Here is a 25,360-nt window from a genome sequence, read left to right on the forward strand (position 1 = left end):
CACCGCTTCTGTTGGAGGTTATCATCTCCTGGGGCTGGATTGTGACACAGGGGCTTCCTATATCTCCATCTCAGACCCCCCCCCTCCCCCCCACCCCCGCAGCAGTCTAATAGGCCCTACACACTGGCCGATTTTTTGAAAGATATGAACGATCTCGTTCATAAATGATATCATATCTTTCAGTGTGGAGGCTCCAGCGATGAACGATGCGCGTCCCCGCGCTCGTTCATCGCTGGTCCCCCGTCGGCTGTACATGCAGGCCAATATGGACGATCTCGTCCATATTTGCCTGCACTTCAATGCAGCCGGGTGACGGGGGGAGTGAAGAAACTTCACTCCCCCCGTCACTGCCCCCCCGCTGCCGGGTCGCTCGTCGGCCGTATCCGCCGTCGGGCAGCTCGGCGGCCGTATCCGCCGTCGGGCAGCTCGGCGGCGGGTCGGCCAGTGTGTAGGGCCCTTAACAATGCCTGCAGATAATGGGTCCTCACAATGAATTTCAACAATAGGAGACTAATAACTGGAGATGTAATTATTGGTGACATCCACCCTGGATTAGCACCTTCACTAGAAAGTGGGCGGATGTGGGAGATCTGCCTACTCTTCCCAGCGTACGGGGGACTAACCAAAAAATCGCGTCTCTCCCGCAAAGACCGGTAGAGTAGGAAAGTATGTTTTACATATGTAACTTGGTTCATACATGGCAACATCATTCAAACACATAATTCTTCTGTAACCAATAATAGGATTATTTGTTACTTAGTATAATTCAGTAAATATTCAAAGTAGGATAAACTATCTTTGCAGGCGTTTGCTCGGTGAACCTTTAAGTTGCCCATTGTTTATTTGCTATTCTATTTAATCTCACTCTCTCCAGCAAACAGAGAACATTTATCTCAGGGTAAGTAAACAAACATCTTGTTGGGTTTTCACATGACTGCTGTCTAGTGTCTGTTTATTGTTTAGCCTGGTTTTATTTATGCATGGTGTAACATTATATTCCCGTGTCATTGTTTTTATGTTTAAGCAGTGCAGGAATAACTGGCGCCATGTGCCGCCCCGCCCCCGAACATGTGATGTTTGACATAGGGTGGGGGATGCCGCCGACAGGAAAGACTGTACAGCTGCCCAAACACTCTAGATGGCGCTACACACTGCAGGGTGTCTGTCTAGAGCATCCTTTGGACGCTCCAGGCAGCACTGAAGCAGCGCAACTGTCCGCAGGGTGCCGTTCTGTCAATAAAGTTGGCTGGGGTGAGCCTTGGTAAAATCAGGAAAGGGGGTGGGGCTTTGTGGTTCACATTGGTTCACATTGATTCACAGCTCTATTCCCCCTCCCCTCCCCCACCCACTATGACTCCTATTCTAGTGTGTTGGACATGGATTCGGCAGTTGGAACACCGTCCGATGATCCGGTGGGGAGAGATGCAGATAATCATAGAATTATGCTGGAAGGAGGTAAAATAATAATAAAAATATATGGTATTGGGGAGGGGGTTACAGAAAAGGATATGGTGGTGTGGAGGGTACTATTATTATAATTTAAGTCCACCGGTGTGTCTATTGCCAATGGGGAGGTGTGTGTGTGTGTGTGTGTGTGTGTGTGTGTGTGTGTGTGTGTGTGTGTGTGTGTGTGTGTGTGTGTGTGTGTGTGTGTGTGTGTGTGTGTGTGTGTGTAGAAAGTTATTTTATAATGAAGGACTATGGACATTGGGGGGGGCACTAGATAGATAGATAGATAGATAGATAGATAGATAGATAGATAGATAGACGAGATAGATAGATAGATAGATAGATAGATAGATAGATAGATAGATAGATAGATAGATAGATAGATAGATAGACGAGATAGATAGACGAGATAGATAGTCGAGATAGATAGACGAGATAGATAGACGAGATAGATATAGATAGATAGATAGACAGACAGACAGACAGACAGACAAGATAGATAGACAAGATAGATAGACAAGATAGGGGTCGATTCTATTCGGCAACTTAAGAATAGCGCCGGGAATTAGCTCCCGACGCTATTCAATTCAGCTCCTAGTGACCCGCAATTGTCGGGAATTCTTCTCTCATCCCTGGGGGATGAGAGAAGAAACCCGACAAAAGTGCTGCCTCGCGGCCGGCGCGAGGCTGATTCTGTCGGGAATCAGCATCGCCGCGGGTAGTTAAGTCGGAGATTGCCCGTTCTCCCGACAAAACTACCTGTTAAGTCGGCGAGAACGGGACATCGCCGACTTAACTGGAGCTGAATTGAATAGCGTCGGGAGCTAATTCCCGGCGCTATTCTTAAGATGCCGAATAGAATCGACCCCATAAATAGACAAGATAGATTTTTTTATTTTGTTTTTTTAAATAAAAAGGTTTTAATATTTTATTAAAAATAGTTTTTAAACTTAATAAAAGTAGTAATAAAACCCAACAATATCTGAGCGGTTTTGTGGGGGGAAAATGGTCAGTTAAGTGGCCAATTTGGAGATCTACAGGAAGGCTGGAATACTCAGTCTCCAGGATTTACAGATTTCCTGCACAGGACAATGCATTATGCAGACAACTAGTAGTTTGGTGCACCTCTAGAGAGCTAATTACTCACTATCACTCGTGTAGAAATCCATCATCATGGAAAATTGTTATCCCAGTGCCCGGAATAAAAAGGCATTTGTGTGATAGTAATAGTAATGGTCGTTATTTTAAGCAAGCCTTTAAATTGATAACTTGGTATAGTTACGATTTTGTTATGTTTAAGATGATAGCTTAAGTCACATGTTTCCAGCTCGTGCTAGAATGTAATGGAGAGTTGTTGTTTTTTTTTGTGGTTAGCCACGCTTCCCCTATAAGCCGGCTCTGAAAGTCTGTAGGAGAAATTGTCTGCAAGATTTCATCTTCGCTCAGCATGAAATATGTGCAGATGAGTTCGCAGTTGTCTGGAGGTATTGTCGGTAGTTTTTGCAGATGAGGCAGATAACAGTCGCTGATGACATGTCTATGCGGTCAACCAATCTGATCAACAGGAAGCAACAGGGGAATAAGAGTTTCAGTACTATGCTATGTTATGATAATGAGCTACAGTAGAGACGATAGGTGGACATTCCCAAGAATGACTCGGACTGTCTGACCAATGACATTTGAACGCCTATTGCCACAAACTCTTTTCCACCAGTGATAATACAGACTTTTCACTTTAAGAGATTGTATCGGTCTTTTTCTCAGAATGTGGATCAGCACATCATGCAGAATAATTAATATTCATGAGCTTATGTACTGCAAGGAAATAAAACCCAACGTGCAAAAGCTCTGTAGAGCTGTTTGGACTGAAAGCTCAGTGTAAATGCATTTACTATGTAATAGTTGTATTAGATGTAATTCTTTTTCTTTACATAAGAAGTCAACTGTTTTTTTTTAATAATTGACTTGTACTGTTGTACCAATATGTGTGACTTTTGCCACATATATTATCATAATCTGGCCATCTGTGTGAAGTTGTGTCTGCCTTTGTTTAACTCTAGCTAAAGGCCAGAGAAAACAGTGTATTAATATAAAACTAGGGGGGAAATTTACTAAGACGGGAGTTCTATTTAAGATGGGATGTTGCCCATAGCAACCAATCAGATTTCACTTCTCATTTATCTAGCACCTTCTAGAAGATAATACCTGGACTCTGATTGGTTGCTATGGGCAACAGCCCAACTTAAAATAAGAATTTACTTACCGATAATTCTATTTCTCATAGTCCGTAGTGGATGCTGGGACTCCGTCAGGACCATGGGGAATAGCGGGCTCCGCAGGAGACAGGGCACATCTAAATAAAGCTTTTAGGATCACATGGTGCGTACTGGCTCCTCCCCCTATGACCCTCCTCCAAGCCTCAGTTAGGTACTGTGCCCGGACGAGCGTACACAATAAGGAAGGATCTTGAATCCCGGGTAAGACTCATACCAGCCACACCAATCACACCGTACAACTTGTGATCTGAACCCAGTTAACAGTATGATAACAACAAATGAAGTAGCCTCTGAAAAGATGGCTCACAACAATAGTAATAACCCGATTTTTGTAACAATAACTATGTACAAACATTGCAGACAATCCGCACTTGGGATGGGCGCCCAGCATCCACTACGGACTATGAGAAATAGAATTATCGGTAAGTAAATTCTTATTTTCTCTAACGTCCTAGTGGATGCTGGGACTCCGTCAGGACCATGGGGATTATACCAAAGCTCCCAAACGGGCGGGAGAGTGCGGATGACTCTGCAGCACCGAATGAGAGAACTCCAGGTCCTCCTTAGCCAGAGTATCAAATTTGTAAAATTTTACAAACGTGTTCTCCCCTGACCACGTAGCTGCTCGGCAAAGTTGTAATGCCGAGACCCCTCGGGCAGCCGCCCAAGATGAGCCCACTTTCCTTGTGGAGTGGGCCTTTACAGATTTAGGCTGTGGCAGGCCTGCCACAGAATGTGCAAATTGGATTGTGCTACAGATCCAACGTGCAATCGTCTGTTTAGACGCAGGAGCACCCATCTTGTTGGGTGCATACAATATAAACAACGAGTCAGATTTTCTGACTTCAGCTGTCCTTGAAATATATATTTTTAATGCTCTGACAACGTCCAGTAACTTGGAGTCCTCCAAGTCGCTAGTAGCCGCAGGCACCACAATAGGCTGGTTCAAGTGAAAAGCCGAAACCACCTTAGGGAGAAAATGAGGACGTGTCCGCAGTTCTGCCCTGTCCGAATGGAAAATCAGATATGGGCTTTTGTACGATAAAGCCGCCAACTCTGAAACTCTCCTGGCTGAAGCCAGGGCCAATAACATGGTTACCTTCCATGTAAGGTATTTTAAATCTACCGATTTTAGAGGCTCAAACCAATGAGATTTGAGAAAATTCAAAACTACGTTCAAATCCCACGGTGCCACTGGAGGCACCATTGGGGGTTGTATATGTAGTACACCTTTGACAAAAGTTTGTACTTCAGGAACTGACGCCAATTCCTTCTGGAAGAAGATTGATAAGGCCGAAATTTGAACTTTAATGGACCCCAATTTTAGGCCCATAGACAATCCTGCTTGCAGGAAATGTAAGAATCGACCCAATTGAAATTCTTCCGTTGGGGCCTTTTTGGCCTCACACCACGCAACATATTTTCGCCAAATGCGGTGATAATGTTGTACAGTCACTTCCTTCCTAGCCTTAATCAAGGTAGGAATAACTTCCTCTGGAATGCCCTTTTCTTTTAGAATCCGGCGTTCAACCGCCATGCCGTCAAACGCAGACGCGGTAAGTCTTGGAACATACAAGGTCCCTGCTGAAGCAGATCCCTTCTTAGAGGTAGAGGCCACGGATCCTCCGTGAGCATCTCTTGAAGTTCCGGATACCAAGTTCTTCTTGGCCAGTCCGGAGCCACTAGTATTGTTCTTACTCCCCTTTTCCGTATAATTCTCAGTACCTTTGGTATGAGAGGCAGAGGAGGGAACACATACACTGACTGGTACACCCACGGTGTTACCAGAGCGTCCACAGCTATTGCCTGAGGGTCTCTTGACCTGGCGCAATATCTGTCCAATTTTTTGTTGAGGCGAGACGCCATCATGTCCACCTTTGGTTTTTCCCAACGGTTCACAATCATGTGGAAGACTTCTGGATGGAGTCCCCACTCTCCCGGGTGAAGGTCGTGTCTGCTGAGGAAATCTGCTTCCCAGTTGTCCACTCCCGGGATGAACACTGCTGACAGTGCTATGACATGATTTTCCGCCCAGCGCAGAATCCTTGCCGCTTCTGTCATTGCTCTTCTGCTTCTCGTGCCGCCTTGTCGGTTTACGTGGGCGACTGCCGTGATGTTGTCCGACTGGATCAACACCGGCTGACCCTGAAGCAGCGGTTTTGCCAGGCTTAGAGCATTGTAGATCGCTCTTAGCTCCAGTATATTTATGTGAAGGGACGTCTCCAGGTTTGACCACACGCCCTGGAAGTTCCTTCCCTGTGTGACTGCTCCCCAGCCTCGTAGGCTGGCATCCGTAGTCACCAGGACCCAGTCCTGTATGCCGAATCTGCGGCCCTCTAACAGATGGGCACTCTGCAACCACCACAGGAGAGACAACCTTGTTCTTGGTGACAGTGTTATCCGCTGATGCATGTGCAGATGCGATCCGGACCATTTGTCCAGCAGATCCCACTGAAATGTTCGTGCATGGAATCTGCCAAATGGAATTGCTTCGTAAGAAGCCACCATCTTTCCCAGGACTCTTGTGCATTGATGTACTGACACAGTTCCTGGTTTTAGGAGGTTCCTGACAAGTTCGGATAACTCCCTTGCTTTCTCCTCCGGGAGAAACACCTTTTTCTGAACCGTGTCCAGAATCATTCCCAGGAACAGCAGACGTGTTGTCGGGGTCAATTGAGATTTTGGAAGATTCAGAATCCACCCGTGTTGCTGAAGCACTACCTGGGTTAGTGCTACACCGACTTCCAGCTGTTCTCTGGACTTTGCCCTTATCAGGAGATCGTCCAAGTAAGGGATAATTAATACGCCTTTTCTTCGTAGAAGAACCATCATTTCGGTCATTACCTTGGTAAAGACCCGAGGAGCCGTGGACAAACCAAACGGCAGCGTTTGAAACTGATAATGACAGTCTTGTATCACGAACCTGAGATACCCTTGGTGTGAGGGGTAAATTGGGACATGCAGATAAGCATCTTTTATGTCCAGGGACACCATGAAGTCCCCTTCCTCCAGATTCGCTATCACTGCTCTGAGTGACTCCATCTTGAACTTGAATTTCTGTATGTACAGGTTCAAGGATTTCAGGTTTAGAATAGGTCTTACCGAACCGTCTGGCTTCGGTACCACAAATAGTGTGGAATAATACCCCTTTCCCTGTTGTAGGAGGGGTACCTTGACTATCACCTGCTGAGAATACAGCTTGTGAATGGCTTCCAATACCGACGTCCTTTCTGAGGGAGACGTTGGTAAAGCAGACTTTAGGAACCGGCGAGGGGGAGACCTTTCGAACTCCAACATGTAACCCTGAGATATTATCTGCAGGATCCACGGGTCCACTTGTGAGCGAGCCCACTGATTGCTGAAAATCTTGAGTCGACCCCCCACCGCTCCTGAGTCCGCTTGTAAAGCCCCAGCGTCATGCTGATGGCTTTGTAGAACCCGGGGCGGGCTTCTGGTCCTGGGCAGGGGCTGCTTGCTGCCCTCTCTTACCCTTTCCTCTGCTTCGCGGCAGATAAGACTGTCCTTTTGGTCGCTTGTTTTTATAGGAGCGAAAGGACTGCGGCTGAAAAGACGGTGTCTTTTTCTGTTGGGAGGGGGTCTGAGGTAAAAAAGTGGATTTGCCGGCAGTTGCCGTGGCCACCAGGTCCGAAAGACCGACCCCAAATAATTCCTCTCCTTTATATGGCAATACTTCCATATGCCTTTTGGAATCCGCATCACCTGACCACTGTCGCGTCCATAAACTTCTTCTGGCAGATATGGACATCGCGCTTACCCTTGATGCTAGAGTACAAATATCCCTCTGAGCATCTCGCATATAAAGAAACGCATCCTTTAATTGCTCTAGAGTCAATAAAATACTGTCCCTATCCAGGGTATCAATATTTTCAGTCAGGGAATCCAACCACACTACCCCAGCACTGCACATCCAGGCTGAGGCTATTGCCGGTCGCAGTATAACACCAGTATGTGTGTATATACTCTTCAGTGTAGTTTCCAGCCTCCTATCTGCTGGATCCTTGAGGGCGGCCGTATCAGGAGACGGCAACGCCACTTGCTTTGATAAACGTGTGAGCGCCTTATCCACCCTAGGGGGTGTTTTCCAGCGCGCCCTAACCTCTGGTGGGAAAGGGTATAATGCCAATAACTTCTTGGAAATTAGCAGTTTTCTATCTGGGTTAACCCACGCTTCATCACACACGTCATTCAATTTCTCTGATTCTGGAAAAGCTACAGGTAGTTTTTTCACCCCCCACATAATACCCCTTTTTGAGGTACCAGCAGTATCAGAGATCTGCAAAGCCTCCTTCATTGCCGTGATCATATAACGTGTGGCCCTATTGGAAAATACGTTTGTTTCTTCACCGTCGACACTAGATTCATCTGTGTCGGTACCCGTGTCGACTGACTGAGGTAAGGGACGTTTTACAGCCCCTGACGGTGTCTGAGACGCCTGAGCCGGTACTAACTGGTTTTCCGGCCGTCTCATTTCGTCAACTGACTTTTGTAATGTGCTAACATTATCACGTAATTCCATAACTAAAGCCATCCATGCCGGTGTCGACTCCCTAGGGGGTGACATCACCATTACCGGCAATTGCTCTGCCTCCACACCAACATCGTCCTCATACATGTCGACACACACGTACCGACACACAGCAGCCACACAGGGAATGCTCTAATCGAAGACAGGACCCTCTTAGCCCTTTGGGGAGACAGAGGGAGAGTTTGCCAGCACACACCAAAAGCGCTATAAATGTATATAAACAACCCTAGAAGGTGTTGTTTTTGATATAGGCGCTTTTAATATATCAATATCGCCAAATTATGCCCCCCTTCTCTTTGTTACCCTGTTTCTGTAGTGCAGTGCAGGGGAGAATCCTGGGAGCCTTCCTCACCAGCGGAGCTGAGCAGGAAAATGGCGCTGAGTGCTGAGGAGAATAAGCTCCGCCCCTTTTTCGGCGGGCTTTTCTCCCGGGTTTTAAGAAAACTGGCCTGGGTTAAATACATACATATAGCCTTAATGGCTATATGTGATGTATTTTTCGCCACTAAAGGTATTTAATATTGCTGCCCAGGGCGCCCCCAGCAGCGCCCTGCACCCTCCGTGACTGAATCAGTGAGACGTGTAGCAACAATGGCGCACAGCTGCAGTGCTGTGCGCTACCTTCATGAAGACTGAGGAGTCTTCTGCCGCCTGCTTTCCGGACCTCCGATCTTCAGCGTCTGTAAGGGGGGTCGGCGGCGCGGCTCCGGGACGAACCCCAGGATGACCTGTGTTCCGACTCCCTCTGGAGCTAAGTGTCCAGTAGCCTAAGACTCCAATCCATCCTGCACGCAGGTGAGTTGGAAATCTCTCCCCTAAGTCCCTCGATGCAGTGATCCTGTTGCCAGCAGGATTCACTGAGATTTAAACCTAAAAAAACTTTGTCTAAGCAGCTCTTTAGGAGAGCCACCTAGATTGCACCCTTCTCGGACGGGCACAAAAACCTAACTGAGGCTTGGAGGAGGGTCATAGGGGGAGGAGCCAGTACGCACCATGTGATCCTAAAAGCTTTATTTAGATGTGCCCTGTCTCCTGCGGAGCCCGCTATTCCCCATGGTCCTGACGGAGTCCCAGCATCCACTAGGACGTTAGAGAAATAGAACTACCATCTTAGTAAATTTACCCCTAGGAGTCAAACAAATACCACTGTTTAATGTTGCTACTGTATTCACACATATTTCTTATGCACCGAGCAATGATCAATCCACATTGCTAAATATTCAGATACGAATGCCAGGTGCTAGGCTTTGGCATTTCAGTTTATTCTGTTGTTTATATAAATTACGGAGGTTTAGAAGGTTTCTATTTTCTCTCAGCTGCCACCCTCCTTTCTCAGGGAGCATAGGAATGGAAGCGTCTTTCAGTCCACTAAACCACCGTGGCCTCTCTGGGATATACATCTGTCTCCCGTCTCCCAGGCCAGACTCCCTTGTGGGCACATGGCCAAAGGCTGTGGCCCTCTCTGAGCATGGGAATCCACAGTCCTTAAATGCATGGAGGTCCCCAATTACTGGTGACGCAGAATGCTAAAGAGCTTCCAGTTAGTGACACTTCTTAATAAGTCAGCCGCCAACACCATAGATCCACACATAATGATCACGTCAACATATCATACTACGGTTAAGTATTGGGAGACCGGCATTTGGGATCCTGGAGGTAACCATACCGACAAAGGTCTCCAGAATGCCGGCAAGGGAAGAGAGGGTTGAGGGTGGGTGTAGGGAGGGTAAGGGCGAGCGCAACACACCCACGAATGGGAATAATCCCCGTTAGCCGGCATGCCGACTGTCCAACACTTAGGATTCCGGCGGCGGTATAGTGACTGGCGGTCTCCCAACCACCGGTCACATGACTATACCACCATACTACGCCCCACTGTAGGCCACGGTTAAATGACAAGACATATATGGAAACCAGGATACTCGAGCTTGATTTCAGAATTTATTATAAAACACAGACATTGGATAGAAACATGGATAGATATTTACACAGTGATTTATGTATGTCCATACCTGCCCGATGTTTGTGTCTGTCAGAAGCCCCTGGACACACAGAAGCTTTATCAGTTTGTCCTTTATATGTGGCGGGAGAGGTTCTATTTCCGATTCATATCTAGATATATTTCTTGATAGGCAAATTAGGCACCTGGGGATATAAAATGTATTTTGAGAAAAATAACAGAATGGACTAGATGTCAAATAAACCCAATGTTAAAGCAGAAATATTGTTTAAGCTCGAAATAAACAGTAATTATTATAATAGGTATCTGTAGTAAAGTTAATTAAATAATAAGCTATGTTCTAAAAAGACTTTGGGGCGAATTCAATTAGCGGCAAAATTGCGGTAATTTACCTCAATTGAAATTTTCGTGTCTTTTTTTACGCAAAAACTGACTTTTAGAGGGTATGCACGCTCCCGCGAGTTGCCCTATTCAAATGTAAATTAGAAAAATTGGGATTTGGTGGCGAAATTGGTGGCAAAAGTGAAAAATGGGTAAATCTGTCCTTACCACCCCAAAAAAGCTAAACTAACATCGGATAACAGTATAAAAGTTTATTATTGCTTGTAATAATTATATTTCTGGTACTTAAATTGGGTCAAATGGCTATTATATGCATTTATTTATTTTTAAATGTAAAAAAAAAAAATGATAGCAATTTTTTTTCCAGCAAAATAAGTGCTAAAATGAAATTTGTGGTACATGAAAATGGGTATAAGTATATATTTGGGTCATTTTGAAAAAAAAAAAGTGGAAACAGACCGATTACTCCCACTTGCAAGTCTAAAAACATTTGTCCCACTCATAAAGCACCCCAACATACCTGTCCCATACCTTGTACCCCAATTTCCATAATTTTGCATTTTTTCACCCCAAAACTGACATGTCGTTATTAAGCAATAACAAATAATTAAAAACTTCTAAGTGCCTAATTAGTCATTCAGGGGGTTCAGAAACAAATACTGACATTTTAAGCTTAAAATAGGGATTTACCCCAAGCTTATCGCCTGCTCATAGGGGGTGAATTGAAATTTGCTGTAAAATTACCACAAAACCGTTTTCGCCGACAAGTGAATAAGCTCTTTTGCGAATTTACAGCGATTCACAGTAAATTTGTGTTTTTGCGGCTAATTGAATTTGGCCCTTTATCTTTTGCATAAAGGTAAAATGCATTTCTACATGACATGATGCTTATATTGATGAAGTGATGGTGGGCCACTGATACCATGTTCTAGGACTGTGACCATCTGTAAACACAGACCACTGGCATTCAAAACACGGACAAGGTTCAAAGTTGGCATCTCAACCTATTAGCAGGCTCATCACAGGTTCTATTCCCACTTATGGGTGTCGTGGACAACACAAAAGAGTGACCTATGAAAGGTCGACACTAGAAAAAGGTCAACATGGACAAAAGGTTGACAGGGTCAAAAGGTCAAAACACCTTTTTTCTGCATTTTTGGGGTAAGTGTGGAGTTTTTCTATCTGGGACCACCATTTGTAGAAACGCTCTGCTCGCCACAAGCTTATTAAAGGTCATGATTTATGACATGGATAATCAAGGATGGTAAAAGTCCAAAAACAACGTGGAAAAAAAAAAGTGTCGACCATATGTGTATCGATATATTGACTGTCGACCTAGACATTGCAGATCTAAAGTCCAGATTCCAGAGATAAGAGCCAATTGGTTGATATGAGCAACTTCTCCACTTCCTCTCTCTCCCAGATTTGATACATTTCCCCTATGTATGAGGTCAGAACATCCTGAAGAACCCCTTCGTACAGATGTAAATTACTGGATGGCACACTGTGACATAATAATATAATAAGATGGCATTAGGCTGTATTTTATCTTATTAATAAGGATATGTAAATAATTTATTAAACTTACAACACACAATTACTCAAACAGTCACAAAGAGTGTGTATTATTATTTATATAGCGCCACCATTTTACGCCATGTTGTACAAAGAATATCGATCATTCACATCAGTCCCTGCTCCGTGGGAGTCACACAATTACTAGCTTTGTGCGACGACTGATGAAGAGTGATTAGATTACACATCTTTTCACGATTTTATTTTTGCAAATTCGCACAGTGCTTGTGTAGGCCTTATCTGTTTTTTTTCAAGGCTGTGAAAACATCTATGCAAAAATAAAATGATAATATGAGGAGTAAAACAATCTTGCCCATATCTGAACATGCCAGCCCTGTGTGAGCTCCTACTTAATCACTGCAATTCATTGTGTGTACTTTAGCCATAACCATGATCATACAGTGGGTTACTCCATAACCCAGTGGTTCTCAAACTTGTTTGAGCCACGGAGCGCTAGACTATAAAGAATATTTTTCACGGCACCCCTAGGCCAAAAGTTCATTGACAAATTTAGAAAATAGGATTTTAATACCTACCGGTAAATCCTTTTCTCTTAGTCCGTAGAGGATGCTGGGGATGCTTCAAGAACCATGGGGTATAGACGGGATCCGCAGGAGACATGGGCACACTATAAGACTTTGAATGGGTGTGAACTGGCTCCACCCTCTATGCCCCTCCTCCAGACTCCAGTTTAAGGAACTGTGCCCAGGGAGACGGACATTTCGAGGAAAGAATTTATTGTTAAACCACGGTGAGAGTCTTACCAGCTCACACCTCTAGCATGCCGCAGAACATGGCATTCAATAGAACACCAGCCGACGGCATGAAGAATATGCAGCAATATGCTGACATAAAACGTAACACAATCTGTGTGTAAACACAACCAATAACAGCAGAACGCATGCTACGGCATGAATAACGTCAGCAACAGGCTGACTTAAACGCAACACAACATGTGTGTAACCATAACCCAATAACTGCAGATACAGTACGCATTGGGATGGGCGCCCAGCATCCTCTATGGACTAAGAGAATCGGATTTATCGGTAGGTATTAAAATCCTATTTTCTCATACGTCCTAGAGGATGCTGGGGATGCTTCAAGAACCATGGGGTTTATACAAAAGCTCTAAAACGGACGGGAGAGTGCGGATGACTCTGCAGCACCGATTGACCAAACAAGAGGTCCTCATTAGCCAGTGTATCAAACTTGTAAAACTTCGCAAAAGTGTTTGAACCCGATCAAGCAGCTGCTCGGCAAAGCTGCAATGCCGAGACCCCTCGGGCAACCGCCCAGGATGAGCCCACCTTTCTGGTAGAATGGGCCTTCACCGATATCGGTAACGGCAATCCAGACGTAGAATGAGCATGCTTAATCGTATTACAGATCCAGCGTGCAACAGTCTGCTTGGAAGCAGGAGCCCCAATCTTGTTGGGAGCATACAGGATAAACAGATCCTCCGTTTTCCTAATCTGAGCCATACTGGCAACATAAATTCTCAAAACTCTTACCACATCGAGAGACTTCAATTCCGCCAAGGCGTTGGCAGCCACCGGTACCACAATAGGGTGGTTCATGTGAAACGATGAAACCACTTTTGGCAGAAATTGCTGACGAGTTCTCAACTCCACTCCATCTTCATGGAAGATTAAACAGGGCTCTTGTGAGTCAAAGCCGCTAAATCAGACACCCGCATTGCGGCTGTCAAGGCCAACCGCATGACCACTTTCCAAGTGAGGAATTTCAACTCAACCTTATGTAAAGGTTCAACTAATTAGATTGCAGGAACTTCAACACCACGGTAAGATCCCATGGTGCCACAGGGGGCACAACGGGAGGTTGGATGTGTAACACTCCTTTTACGAAAGTTTGAACTTCTGGAAAGGAGGCCAATTGTTTTTGGAAGAAAACCGACAAGGCTGAAATCTGAACCTTAATCGAGCCCAACTTAAGACCCGCATCCATACGATCTTGTAAGAGAAAAATGGACAAAACGAACCAACTGGAATTCTTCCGTAGGAGTCTTCTTGGATTCACACCAAGACACATACTTTCTCCAAATACGGTGGTAATGTTTTGACGGTACTCCTTTTCTGCCTGAAGAAGAGTAGGATGACTTCACTGGGAATACCCTTTCGGCTAGAATCCGGCGTTCAACCTCCAAGCTGTCAAATGAAGCCACGGTAAGTCTTGGTACACGGACGGCCCCTGCTGTAACAGATCCTCTCGCAGAGAAAGAGGCCAGGGATCTCCTTGAGTAATTCCTGAAGATCCGGATACCAGCCCTCCTTGACCAGTCTGAAACAATGAGGAACACCTGAACCTTTGTTCGCCTTATAATCTTTAGCATCTTGGAAAGAGTGGAAGTGGAAGGAACACATAGACCGACTGAAACACCCACGGTGTCACTAGGGCGTCCACCGCTATTGCTTGAGGGTCCCTCGACCTGGAACAATATCTCTGAAGTTTCTTGTTGAGGCGAGACGCCATCATGTCTATTTGAGGAATTTCCCAACGACTTGTCACTTCTGTGAAAACCTCTTGATGAAGACTCCACTCTCCTGGATGGAGAACGTGTCTGCCGAGGAAGTCTGCTTCCCAGTTGTTCAATCTTTGAACGATCATCGCTGACAGAGCGCGTATATGTTTCGTCGCCCAGCAGAAAATCTTTCTGGCTTCGGCCATTTCTTGCTCCGTTATAAACGGCCCTTAACTCTAGACCGGGAATGTGGTGACAAGTATCCCAACTTGACCCTCTTCCTTGGAAGTTTTCCTCCTGTGTGTGACAGCTCCCACGCCTCAAAGGCATGCATCCGTGGTCACTAGGATCCAGTCCTGGAACCCGAACCTGCGCTCAGGAAATGAGAACTGCGCCGCCACCACAGCAGTGAAATTCTGGTCTTGAAAACAGGATTATCCCAGGTGGGAACCGGACCGCTTGTCCACTGGTCCTGCTAAAAACACCCTGGCATGTAACCTGCCCACTGAACGGCCTCGTAGGCCGCAACCATCTTTTTTAGCAACTGAATGTATTGATGGATGGACACTGTTGCAGGTCTGACCAGACTCTGGATCCTCAGAGCCTTTTCCACTGGAAGAAAACAACCACTTGATTACTTGACCTCGCCGTAATCAGGAGAGCGTCTCAGTATAGAATAATAATGACTCCTTACTATCGAAGGACAACCATCGTACCGCCCTCACCTTGGTGAAATTGGTAATGACAATCCTGAATTGCAAATCCCAGGTAAGCCTAATGCTGAAGAAACTGTAATTAGACCTTCTTTCTCCTTTTTCAGAGATTGGAGATCCCTGCCATGAGAGATCCCATCTTGGATTTTAACTTCTTTAAGCAGAAATTTTGGGATTTCAGATATAGGATTAGTTTGACCGAGCCGTCCGGCCTCGGGAGCACGAAAAACTAAAATAACAGCCTCCCTTTTTTTTTTTTGTGACCGGGAGAGCAGGACAATGACCTGAACCTGACACAACTCTTGTATTGCGTCGCATACTACCTCCCCGTCCAGAAGAGAATCGGTAAGCTCTATTTGAAAAATCGGTGAGGGGATACGTCTGGAAACTCCAGTATGTCCCCCTTGGGACTTGATAATGTCAATTATTATCTTTAAACATAAAGCTATATACCATTACCGTTGAGCCGCTATGGCCGCTATACCACGTGCTACGCACTTTGCACGCTATTTGCGTACAGAGTACCGTACGTGGTACACACACTGCGCTGAGTGTACGGAATACACACAGCGGGCGCACACACAGTTGATAACCTTAAAACCTTATTATAAAACACCGTAAGAATATGCTTATACTCTAAACCTTAGTAACCAAATACTGTAATGATGTAATGCTTAACAACCTTAACAATGTATATGCTGTTTGAGCGATTTGAGACGCTAAGAGAGCCCTTCGCAGGAAAGTGAAGACACAACACCGAATTTGGTTATAACCGCAGCAGCTCTAACACTGCCGTGGATTATTCAGAATAAAAGGGGGAAACAGTACAAATTATACACTACAAACTAACATAGAAATCTAACAGAATAACAATAACAGAGAATAACAGAGAATAACCGCTACAGAGAATAATACATACGTGTGGAATACGTTCGCAAGTGGATCCTGGACCAGTCCTCAGCCTTCTGGGAGAAAGCCTTCAGAGTCTTCTGTGTCCAAGCCTGCTGCAAGCTCTATTTATTCACTAGCTCAAGACATAATACAATAGACAATATGTGCTCTTCTTCCATTGGTTAGGGGGTGGGACATGTCCTGCACAAGGGACCATTGGTTAGTTCAAGAAGTGGGCGATGGCTAGGACTTGGGATGTGGAGTTCCCGCCCCATAATCAGTTTAAACCCATCACATTAAACATAAATCTGGTATTATTAATATCTTAATGAGATACATTTTAACAATGTTCTTATTCCCACCAGATTAATGTTCACGTGACTCTGAACAATATGAACCCACATATGATATTACTATCTATTTCAATCTTCAAGATATTCATATATCCACATATTCATATATATATATATATATATATATATATATATATATATATATATACACATACATACACACACACATTCCTGCTATTACAATTTGTTAGGAATTATATATTTATTCACACATATATATATATATATGTATATATATATATATATAATATATATATAAATTAATACCTCTATTTCCATGGATTTTGGACTAGGGTTTGTTAGTATTCTAAATTCCTCTCTGTCTGGATTTGTTGTGGTAAGCTATTGTTTCTGATCTTCCAAACATACTCTGCTCCTGGTCATTTGTTCACCCTTGTTTGTCTCTTTCTTTGTTGAGACAATGGCAACTCAACACTCCTTATTCTGGAGAGAAACCTGGCCCTATTCATAAACAAAGGTGTATGCCCTCTTCATAGAATCTCAAAGCTTAGTGTAAATAAGGCCATTGTATCTCAGTCTGTGGGAAATTTATGTGCGTCTCTAAATCCATTCTCGTCCCCTCCCCATTCGTAATATATTTTAAAATACAATTTATCTATTTTCTACTTCTGCGCATAACTATACGCAGGAACATGCAATGCTTTCCTAACTAACACCGGAATGTTACCCTCAAAATACCCTACAGCTGGATACTAGACACCACCTTTCAACCTATATCTGACCCTTCCTATCATGCAAAGAGGAATCTCTCTGTCCAGGAACAGTTTAAACTAATCATACTCGCTGACATAGTCTAGGGGAATATTAACTACAAAATGCACTATATGGGTTAAATATGCTATATTCGAGTCGCACGCTACACGCTCACAAACTCCGCCGTAAATACCCACATTATGCGCACGATCGCCGGAGCGATCCTACGCAACTTGCGGATGTGTGCACGTACGGCGGACTGAGTGCACGAGCACCGCGCACATGCATGAGGTTAGTACATGGGGTATGCATCATGATATTTTTCGACTTTGACAGACTCCATTCTTAAAACCCACTGGTCCATGTCCATTCCAGGACTGACTGAAAAGTTTTAGACGTGGTCCCACCGGTGTGGGCTCCCGCAAGATAGACCCAGCGTCATGCGGTGGATGTGGCAGAACAGAGGATGATTTCTGCTTCCACGAACTTGAAAAGGCCGCTGACCTCTTACCTTTTCACCTACCTCTACCTGCAAAGAAAGGGAAATCCGTATCTATTCGGCCGAAATGACTGCATCCTACAATAATGCGTCACCAACCGCTGTGAGGGAACATAGGGCAAGAAGGTAGACTTACCCGTGGCATCTGCCGAGATCAACTTAACAAGGCCATCACCAAACCAGGCTTCACCTTCATAGGGAAGAGACTCCAGTTCAATTTCGGAGTCAGCATCAGCATTCCATTGGTGAATCCACATCGCCTTCCTAGCAGAGACCGCAATGGAATTGGCCAGCAAACCCAAGAGTCCTATATCCCTTGTGGTCGCACGGCAGTATACTGCAATGTTATAGATATGACCCAACTTAAGGAGTACCCAATCTCTCCCCAGGGTTAACTATATGGGATGACAAGGTAACCGGCCATTTCTGCATACAACTACTCCCCTATGCGCATGTAATGCAAGTATAATCAACGTACACGCGGACACATAATTAGAGTATCACATAGCTTCCTGCATACGATCCTTTGTGACAGGGCCCCGTGCAGAACAGGGGGTGACTCACTTTATTCTATCCACGGCGGGAAAAGAATAAACACTCGGAATCCTCATGAGGATCTGAAAGCATCTTGTCACGGCTGACCCAGAGTTTTTTCAACAGAGCGCTCTTTCTAAGCTCTTTCTAAGCTTTTTCTAAGCAGCTCTTTAGGAGAGCCACCTAGATTGCACCCTGCTCGGACGGGCACAAAAACCTAACTGGGGCTTGGAGGAGGGTCATAGGGGGAGGAGCCAGTACACACCACCTAATCCTAAAGCTTTATTTTTGTGCCCTGTCTCCTGCGGAGCCGCTATCCCCCATGGTCCTGACGGAGTCCCCAGCATCCACTTAGGACGTTAGAGAAATACACATATACACACATATATCCTTTGTCAGGAACAGCAGAGTCCCGAGTGACGTTATTAATGTGTATGAAACCTGTACTGAATGCCAGTTTTGTGGATCTAATCAGGAAACAATATGGTCGACATAAGAAACAGTATACGTGTCGATCTCAGGGAGTAGTAACTGGGCAAAATAAAATTTTTGCGATCCCGAGGGGTCTGAGGGAAATATATTCTATGAATATGACACCCTCCATAAATATTACTACGTCTGTGTTCGTGCCACAGACCTATGCAACCTTACTATACATACATATACATATAGGTATAGCCCTTTCTGATATGCATCACATTATCATGCCAATTTTTACCCAGGCAGATACTGTTGGTGCTGACAGGGTCACCCCCACACGTCTGTGTCTCCGAAATAGTTTTCTTTTGGGAAAACATACATCTACTTACATGCTGACACTTATTTACATGTACCAAGTACCATCAGGAGTCGGCGGCGCCGACAGTCATTCCCCCAGCCGTTTGTGGCAGAGCACTCAGCCTCAGCTATGCCGACACACGTGTACCAACACCTACCGACATTACACTGGCTATAATGGATAGACCTCAGCACATTCTGTCAGGGAAACACAGAAAGAGTTAACCAGCTCATTTTTCAGCGCTCATTATACATTGTGCTTTTTTATTTTAACATATATTGCACCAACCAACTGTGCCCCCCCCCCTTGTTTTTCACTCTGTACAGTAGTGTGGAAGGACCAGCGTCTCTATGAAGAGAAAATGGTGCTGAAACGAGCTGTGAGGGCTAAGCCCCGCCCCCTTAATGGGGCGCTTCAGCCCCGCTTTTTCTATAAAATAATTTATACTGGCGGGGGTTGTATATAGTGCCTAGACACCTATATTATCTTTTGCCAGTCTTATATGAGGATTTATCTTCTTCTACTCACCTGTCTTCTGATTTCTGGCTCTGCAAGGGAGGTGACGGCGGGCTCTGGGAACGAGCATCTAGGCGTACCTAGCGATCAGACCCTCTGGAGCTAATGGTGTCCTGTAGCCAAAGAAGCAGAGCCTTTAAACTCACAGAAGTAGGTCTGCTTCTCTCCCCTAAGTCCCACGATGCGGGGAGCGTGTTGCCAGCATGTGCTCCCTGAAAATAATAAACCTAACAAAGACTTTTCAGAGAAACTCAGTAGAGCTCCCCTGTGTGACCAGTCTCACTGGGCACAGAATCTAAACTGGAGTCTGGAGGAGGGGCATAGAGGGAGCAGCCAGTTCACACCCATTCAAAGTTTTAAAGTGCCCATGTCTCCTTCGGATCCTGTCTGTACCCCATGGTTCTTGTAGCATCCCCAGCATCCTCTAGGACGTATGAGAAATAAATATTAAATTAAGTAAATTGTGTTTATAGGTCATCCTTAAGGGGGGAGCAATCTGACTAGATTGCTTAGAACATTGCTCCGTGTGTAGGGGTGCAGCGCGTCGCTATCGCCAGTGCTAGATTGGCCTGCATGCAGGCACAATCTAGCAGGTCGCTCATTTCACCGCTGGGTGAAATGAGAGGCCCCCCGCCCCGTCGTCGTCCCCCCCCCTAGACCGCTCAGCACACATCTCTGGGGAAATCTCCCCGTCAGTATGGTCCTTTAGGTTTAATTGCGTGGTGAGGGATGAGATTTGCTTCTGTTTGTCCGCATATTTTATGATTGACAGCCACCAGCAAATAATTTGAATTGATCCTGTACCACCAATCCAAGGCACCCCTGCAAGTGCCACGGCACACAGTTTGAGAACCACTGCCATAACCTGATAATACAGTGGGTTATTCCACAACAAACGAACACAGGGTTTCAAACGGACAGTTTCAGGTTGTAATGAAATTTGGTATATTAATTGATGCCTTGGGAGTGAAGAGAACTTCAAAATCTTGGGCCAATATGTACACTGGATTTGAAGTTATATGCCTTTAAAGCTGCAATATTTGAACAAAAAATTGGCTATTAACTTTTTTTTTTAAATTGCATTTGCAGCCGACCTAACTGAGCTAGAGAGTTGGTCATGGTCTGACATTAAACCTCTTCTATGGGCTTATATATAAACAATTGATTTTCTCAAAAAGCAAAGTTTAAAAAAATATATATATATTTATTTATTTTTTTGAAAAATCGCCCCAAAAATTGTTCATACTGTTGTGGGATCGTCTGCTACAAGATGTTTCACTTGGGACGATTTGTTAAAATAAGGGAAATTAAATCTATCTAGGCCTGTTCATTACTTTTAATTTATCTCCTTAAACAATCCCTTTGATGTATATTATAGTACAATGACACAATATGTTAATGCTTAAATAGTTAAGACGTTTGCGATAATTTCAGGTTTTTAACATATCGGAAGAAAGCTTATGTAATAGACGGTTTTCATGTTGCAGTAAGTAACAGATTCAGCTTGATGAAAAAAAAATAAGAATTTCTCTAACGTCCTAAGTGGATGCTGGGGACTCCTTAAGGACCATGGGGAATAGCGGCTCCGCAGGAGACTGGGCACAAAAGTAAAGCTTTAGAACTACCTGGTGTGCACTGGCTCCTCCCCCTATGACCCTCCTCCAAGCCTCAGTTAGATTTTTGTGCCCGAACGAGAAGGGTGCACACTAGGTGGCTCTCCTGAGCTGCTTAGTGAAAAGTTTAGTTTTAGGTTTTTTATTTTCAGTGAAACCTGCTGGCAACAGGCTCACTGCATCAAGGGACTAAGGGGAGAAGAAGCGAACTCACCTGCGTGCAGAGTGGATTGGGCTTCTTAGGCTACTGGACATTAGCTCCAGAGGGACGATCACAGGCCCAGCCATGGATGGGTCCCAGAGCCGCGCCGCCGGCCCCCTTACAGAGCCAGAAGACAGAAGAGGTCCGGAAAATCGGCGGCAGAAGACGTCCTGTCTTCAACAAGGTAGCGCACAGCACTGCAGCTGTGCGCCATTGCTCTCAGCACACTTCACACTCCGGTCACTGAGGGTGCAGGGCGCTGGGGGGGGGGGCGCCCTGAGACGCAATAAAAACACCTTGGATGGCAAAAAATGCATCACATATAGCTCCTGGGCTATATGGATGAATTTAACCCCTGCCAGAATACATAGAAAAACGGGAGATAAGGCCGCCGATAAGGGGGCGGAGCCTATCTCCTCAGCACACTGGCGCCATTTTCCCTCACAGCTCCGTTGGAGGGAAGCTCCCTGGCTCTCCCCTGCAGTCACTACACTACAGAAAGGGTTAAAAAAGAGAGGGGGGGCACTAATTACACGCAGTATTAAAGATACAGCAGCTATAAGGGGAAAAACACTTATATAAGGTTATCCCTGTATATATATAGCGCTCTGGTGTGTGCTGGCAAACTCTCCCTCTGTCTCCCCAAAGGGCTAGTGGGGTCCTGTCCTCTATCAGAGTATTCCCTGTGTGTGTGCTGTATGTCGGTACGTTTGTGTCGACATGTATGAGGAGAAAAATGATGTGGAGACGGAGCAGATTGCCTGTAATAGTGATGTCACCCCCTAGAGGGTCGACACCTGAGTGGATGAACTGTTGGAAGGAATTACGTAACAGTGTCAGCTCTGTATAAAAGACAGTGGTTGACATGAGACAGCCGGCTACTCAGCTTGTGCCTGTCCAGACGTCTCATAGGCCGTCAGGGGCTCTAAAGCGCCCGTTACCTCAGATGGCAGATATAGACGCCGACACGGATACTGACTCCAGTGTCGACGGTGAAGAGACAAATGTGACTTCCAGTAGGGCCACACGTTACATGATTGAGGCAATGAAAAATGTTTTACACATTTCTGATAATACGAGTACCACCAAAAAGGGGTATTATGTTCGGTGAGGAAAAACTACCTGTAGTTTTCCTGAATCTGAGAAATTAAATGAGGTGTGTGATGATGCGTGGTTTTCCCCCGATAACAACTGATAATTTCAAAAATGTTATTGGCATTATATCCTTTCCCGCCAGAGGTTAGGGTGCGTTGGGAAACACCCCCTAGGGTGGATAAAGCGCTCACACGCTTGTAAGAACAAGGGCTCTACCCTCTCCTGAGATGGCCGCCCTTAAGGATCCTGCTGATAGAAAGCAGGAGGGCATCCTAAAAAGGTATTTACACACATACTGGTGTTATACTGCGACCAGCAATCGCCTCAGCCTGGATGTGCAGTGCTGGGTTGGCGTGGTCGGATTCCCTGACTGAAAATATTGATACCCTAGATAGGGACAGTATATTATTGCCTATAGAGCATTTAAAAGATGCATTTCTATATATGCGTGATGCACAGCGGAATATTTGCCGACTGGCATCAAGTCTAAGTGCGTTGTCCATTTCTACCAGTAGAGGGTTATGGACACGACAGTGGTCAGGTGATGCGGATTCCAAACGGCATTTGGAAGTATTGCCTTATTAAGGGGAGGAGTTATTTGGGGTCGGTCTTTCAGACCTGGTGGCCACGGCAACAGCTGGGAAATCCACGTTTGTACCCCAGGTCGCCTCTCAACATGAGAAGACGCTGTATTATCAGGCGCAGTCTTTTCGTGGGCAAGCGGGCAAAAGGTTCCTCATTTCTGCCCGTGACAGAGGGAGAGGAAAAAGGCTGCAGAAATCAGCCAGTTCCCAGGAACAGAAACCCTCTCCCGCCTCTGCCAAGCCCTCAGTATGACGCTGGGGCTTTACAAGCAGAATCAGGCACGGTGGGGGCCCGTCTCAATGAATTTCAGCGCGCAGTGGGCTCACTCGCAAGTAGACCCCTGGATCCTTCAGGTGATATCTCAGGGGTACAAATTGGAATTCGAGACGTCTCCCCCTCGCCGTTTCCTAAAGTCGGCTTTACCGATGTCTCCTTCTGACAGGGAGACAGGTTTGGAAGCCATTCACAAGCTGTATTCCCAGCAGGTGATAATCAAGGTACCCCTCCTGCAACAGGGAACGGGGTATTATTCCACACTGTTGTGGTACCGAAGCCGGACGGCTCGGTGAGACCGATTCTAAATCTAAAATCTTTGAACACTTACATACAGAGGTTCAAATTCAAGATTGAGTCACTCAGAGCAGTGATTGCGAACCTGGAAGAAGAGGACTACATGATGTCTCGGGACATCAAGGATGCTTACCTTCATGTCCCAATTTACCCTTCTCACCAAGGGTTCCTCAGGTTTATGGTACAGAACTGTCACTATCAGTTTCAGACGCTGCCGTATGGATGGTCCACGGCACCCCGGGTATTTACCAAGGTAATGGCCGAAATGATGATACTCCTTCGAAGGAAGGGAATTTTAGTTATCCCTTACTTGGACGATTCCCTGATAAGGGTAAGATCCAGGGAACAGTTGGAGGTCGGTGTAGCACTATCTCAGGTAGTGTTGCGGCAGCACGATTGGATTCTCAATATTCCAAAATCGCAGCTGATTCCGACGACTCGTCTTCTGTTCTTTGGGATGATCCTGGACACAGTTCAGAAAAAGGTGTTTCTCCCGGAGGAGAAAGTCAGGGAGTTATCCGAGCTAGTCGGGAACCTCCTATAACCGAGCCAAGTCTCAGTACATCAATGAGATGGTTCTGGGAAAAATGGTGGCTTCCTATGAAGCAGTCCCATGCGGCAGATTCCACGCAAGAACTTTCCAGTGGGACCTGCTGGACAAATGGTCTGGGTCGCATCTTCAGATGCATCAGCGAATAACCCTGTCACCAAGCACAAGGGTGTCTCTCCTGTGGTGGTTGTAGAGTGCTCATCTTCTAGAGGGCCGCACATTCAGGACTGGGTCCTGGTGACCACGGATGCCAGCCTGCGAGGCTGGGGAGCAGTCACACAGGGAAGGAATTTCCAGAGCTTATGGTCAAGCCTGGAGACATCACTTCACATAAATATCCTGAAGCTAAGGGCCATTTACAATGCTCTAGGCTCAGCAAGACCTCTGCTTCAAGGTCACCCGGAGTTGATCCATTCGGACAACATCACGGCAGTCACCCACGTAAACAGACAGGGTGACACAAGAAGCAGAAGGGCAATGGCAGAAGCTGCAAGGATTCTTCGCTGGGCAGAAAATCATGTGATAGCACTGTCAGCAGTATTCATTCCGGGAGTGGACAACTGGGAAGCAGACTTCCTCAGCAGACACGACCTCCACCCGGGAGAGTGGGGACTTCACCCAGAAGTCTTCCACATGTTTATAAAACTCGACAAGTATTGCGCCAGGTCAAGGGACCCTCAGGCAATAGCTGTGGACGCTCTGGTAACACAGTGGGTGTACCAGTCAGTGTATGTGTTCCCTCCTCTGCCTCTCATAACCAAGGTACTGAGAATTATAAGATGGAGAGGAGTAAGCACTATATTCGTGGCTCCGGATTGGCCAAGAAGGACTTGGTAACCGGAACTTCAAGAGATGCTCACGGAGGATCCGTGGCCTCTACCTCTAAGAAGGGACCTGCTCCAGCAAGGACCCTGTCTGTTCCAAGTCTTACCGCGACTGCGTTTAACGGCAGGGCGGTTGAACGCCAGATCCTGAAGGAAAAAGGCATTCCGGATGAAGTCATCTCTATCCTGATCAAAGCCAGGAAAGATATAACCGCAAAACATTATCACCGCATTTGGCGAAAATATGTTGCGTGGTGCGAGGCCAGTAAGGCCCCGACGGAGGAATTTTCAACTAG

At 45.6% G+C, this 25,360-nt stretch overlaps 1 protein-coding gene across 1 annotated transcript in view; it reads right to left on the bottom strand.

Moving 5' to 3' along the window:
- AMN1 (antagonist of mitotic exit network 1 homolog) overlaps positions 1-25,360 on the bottom strand; it is a 241,834-nt gene that overhangs the window by 173,032 nt on the left and 43,442 nt on the right. Inside the window, exon 2 of the mRNA XM_063928860.1 lies at positions 10,284-10,416. Within this exon, the coding sequence (XP_063784930.1) occupies positions 10,284-10,416 (133 nt within the window). The remainder of the gene's footprint in view (positions 1-10,283; positions 10,417-25,360) is intronic.

Source organism: Pseudophryne corroboree, chromosome 6, assembly GCF_028390025.1.
Source record: "Pseudophryne corroboree isolate aPseCor3 chromosome 6, aPseCor3.hap2, whole genome shotgun sequence".
In the NCBI taxonomy this organism is placed as follows: domain Eukaryota; kingdom Metazoa; phylum Chordata; class Amphibia; order Anura; family Myobatrachidae; genus Pseudophryne; species Pseudophryne corroboree.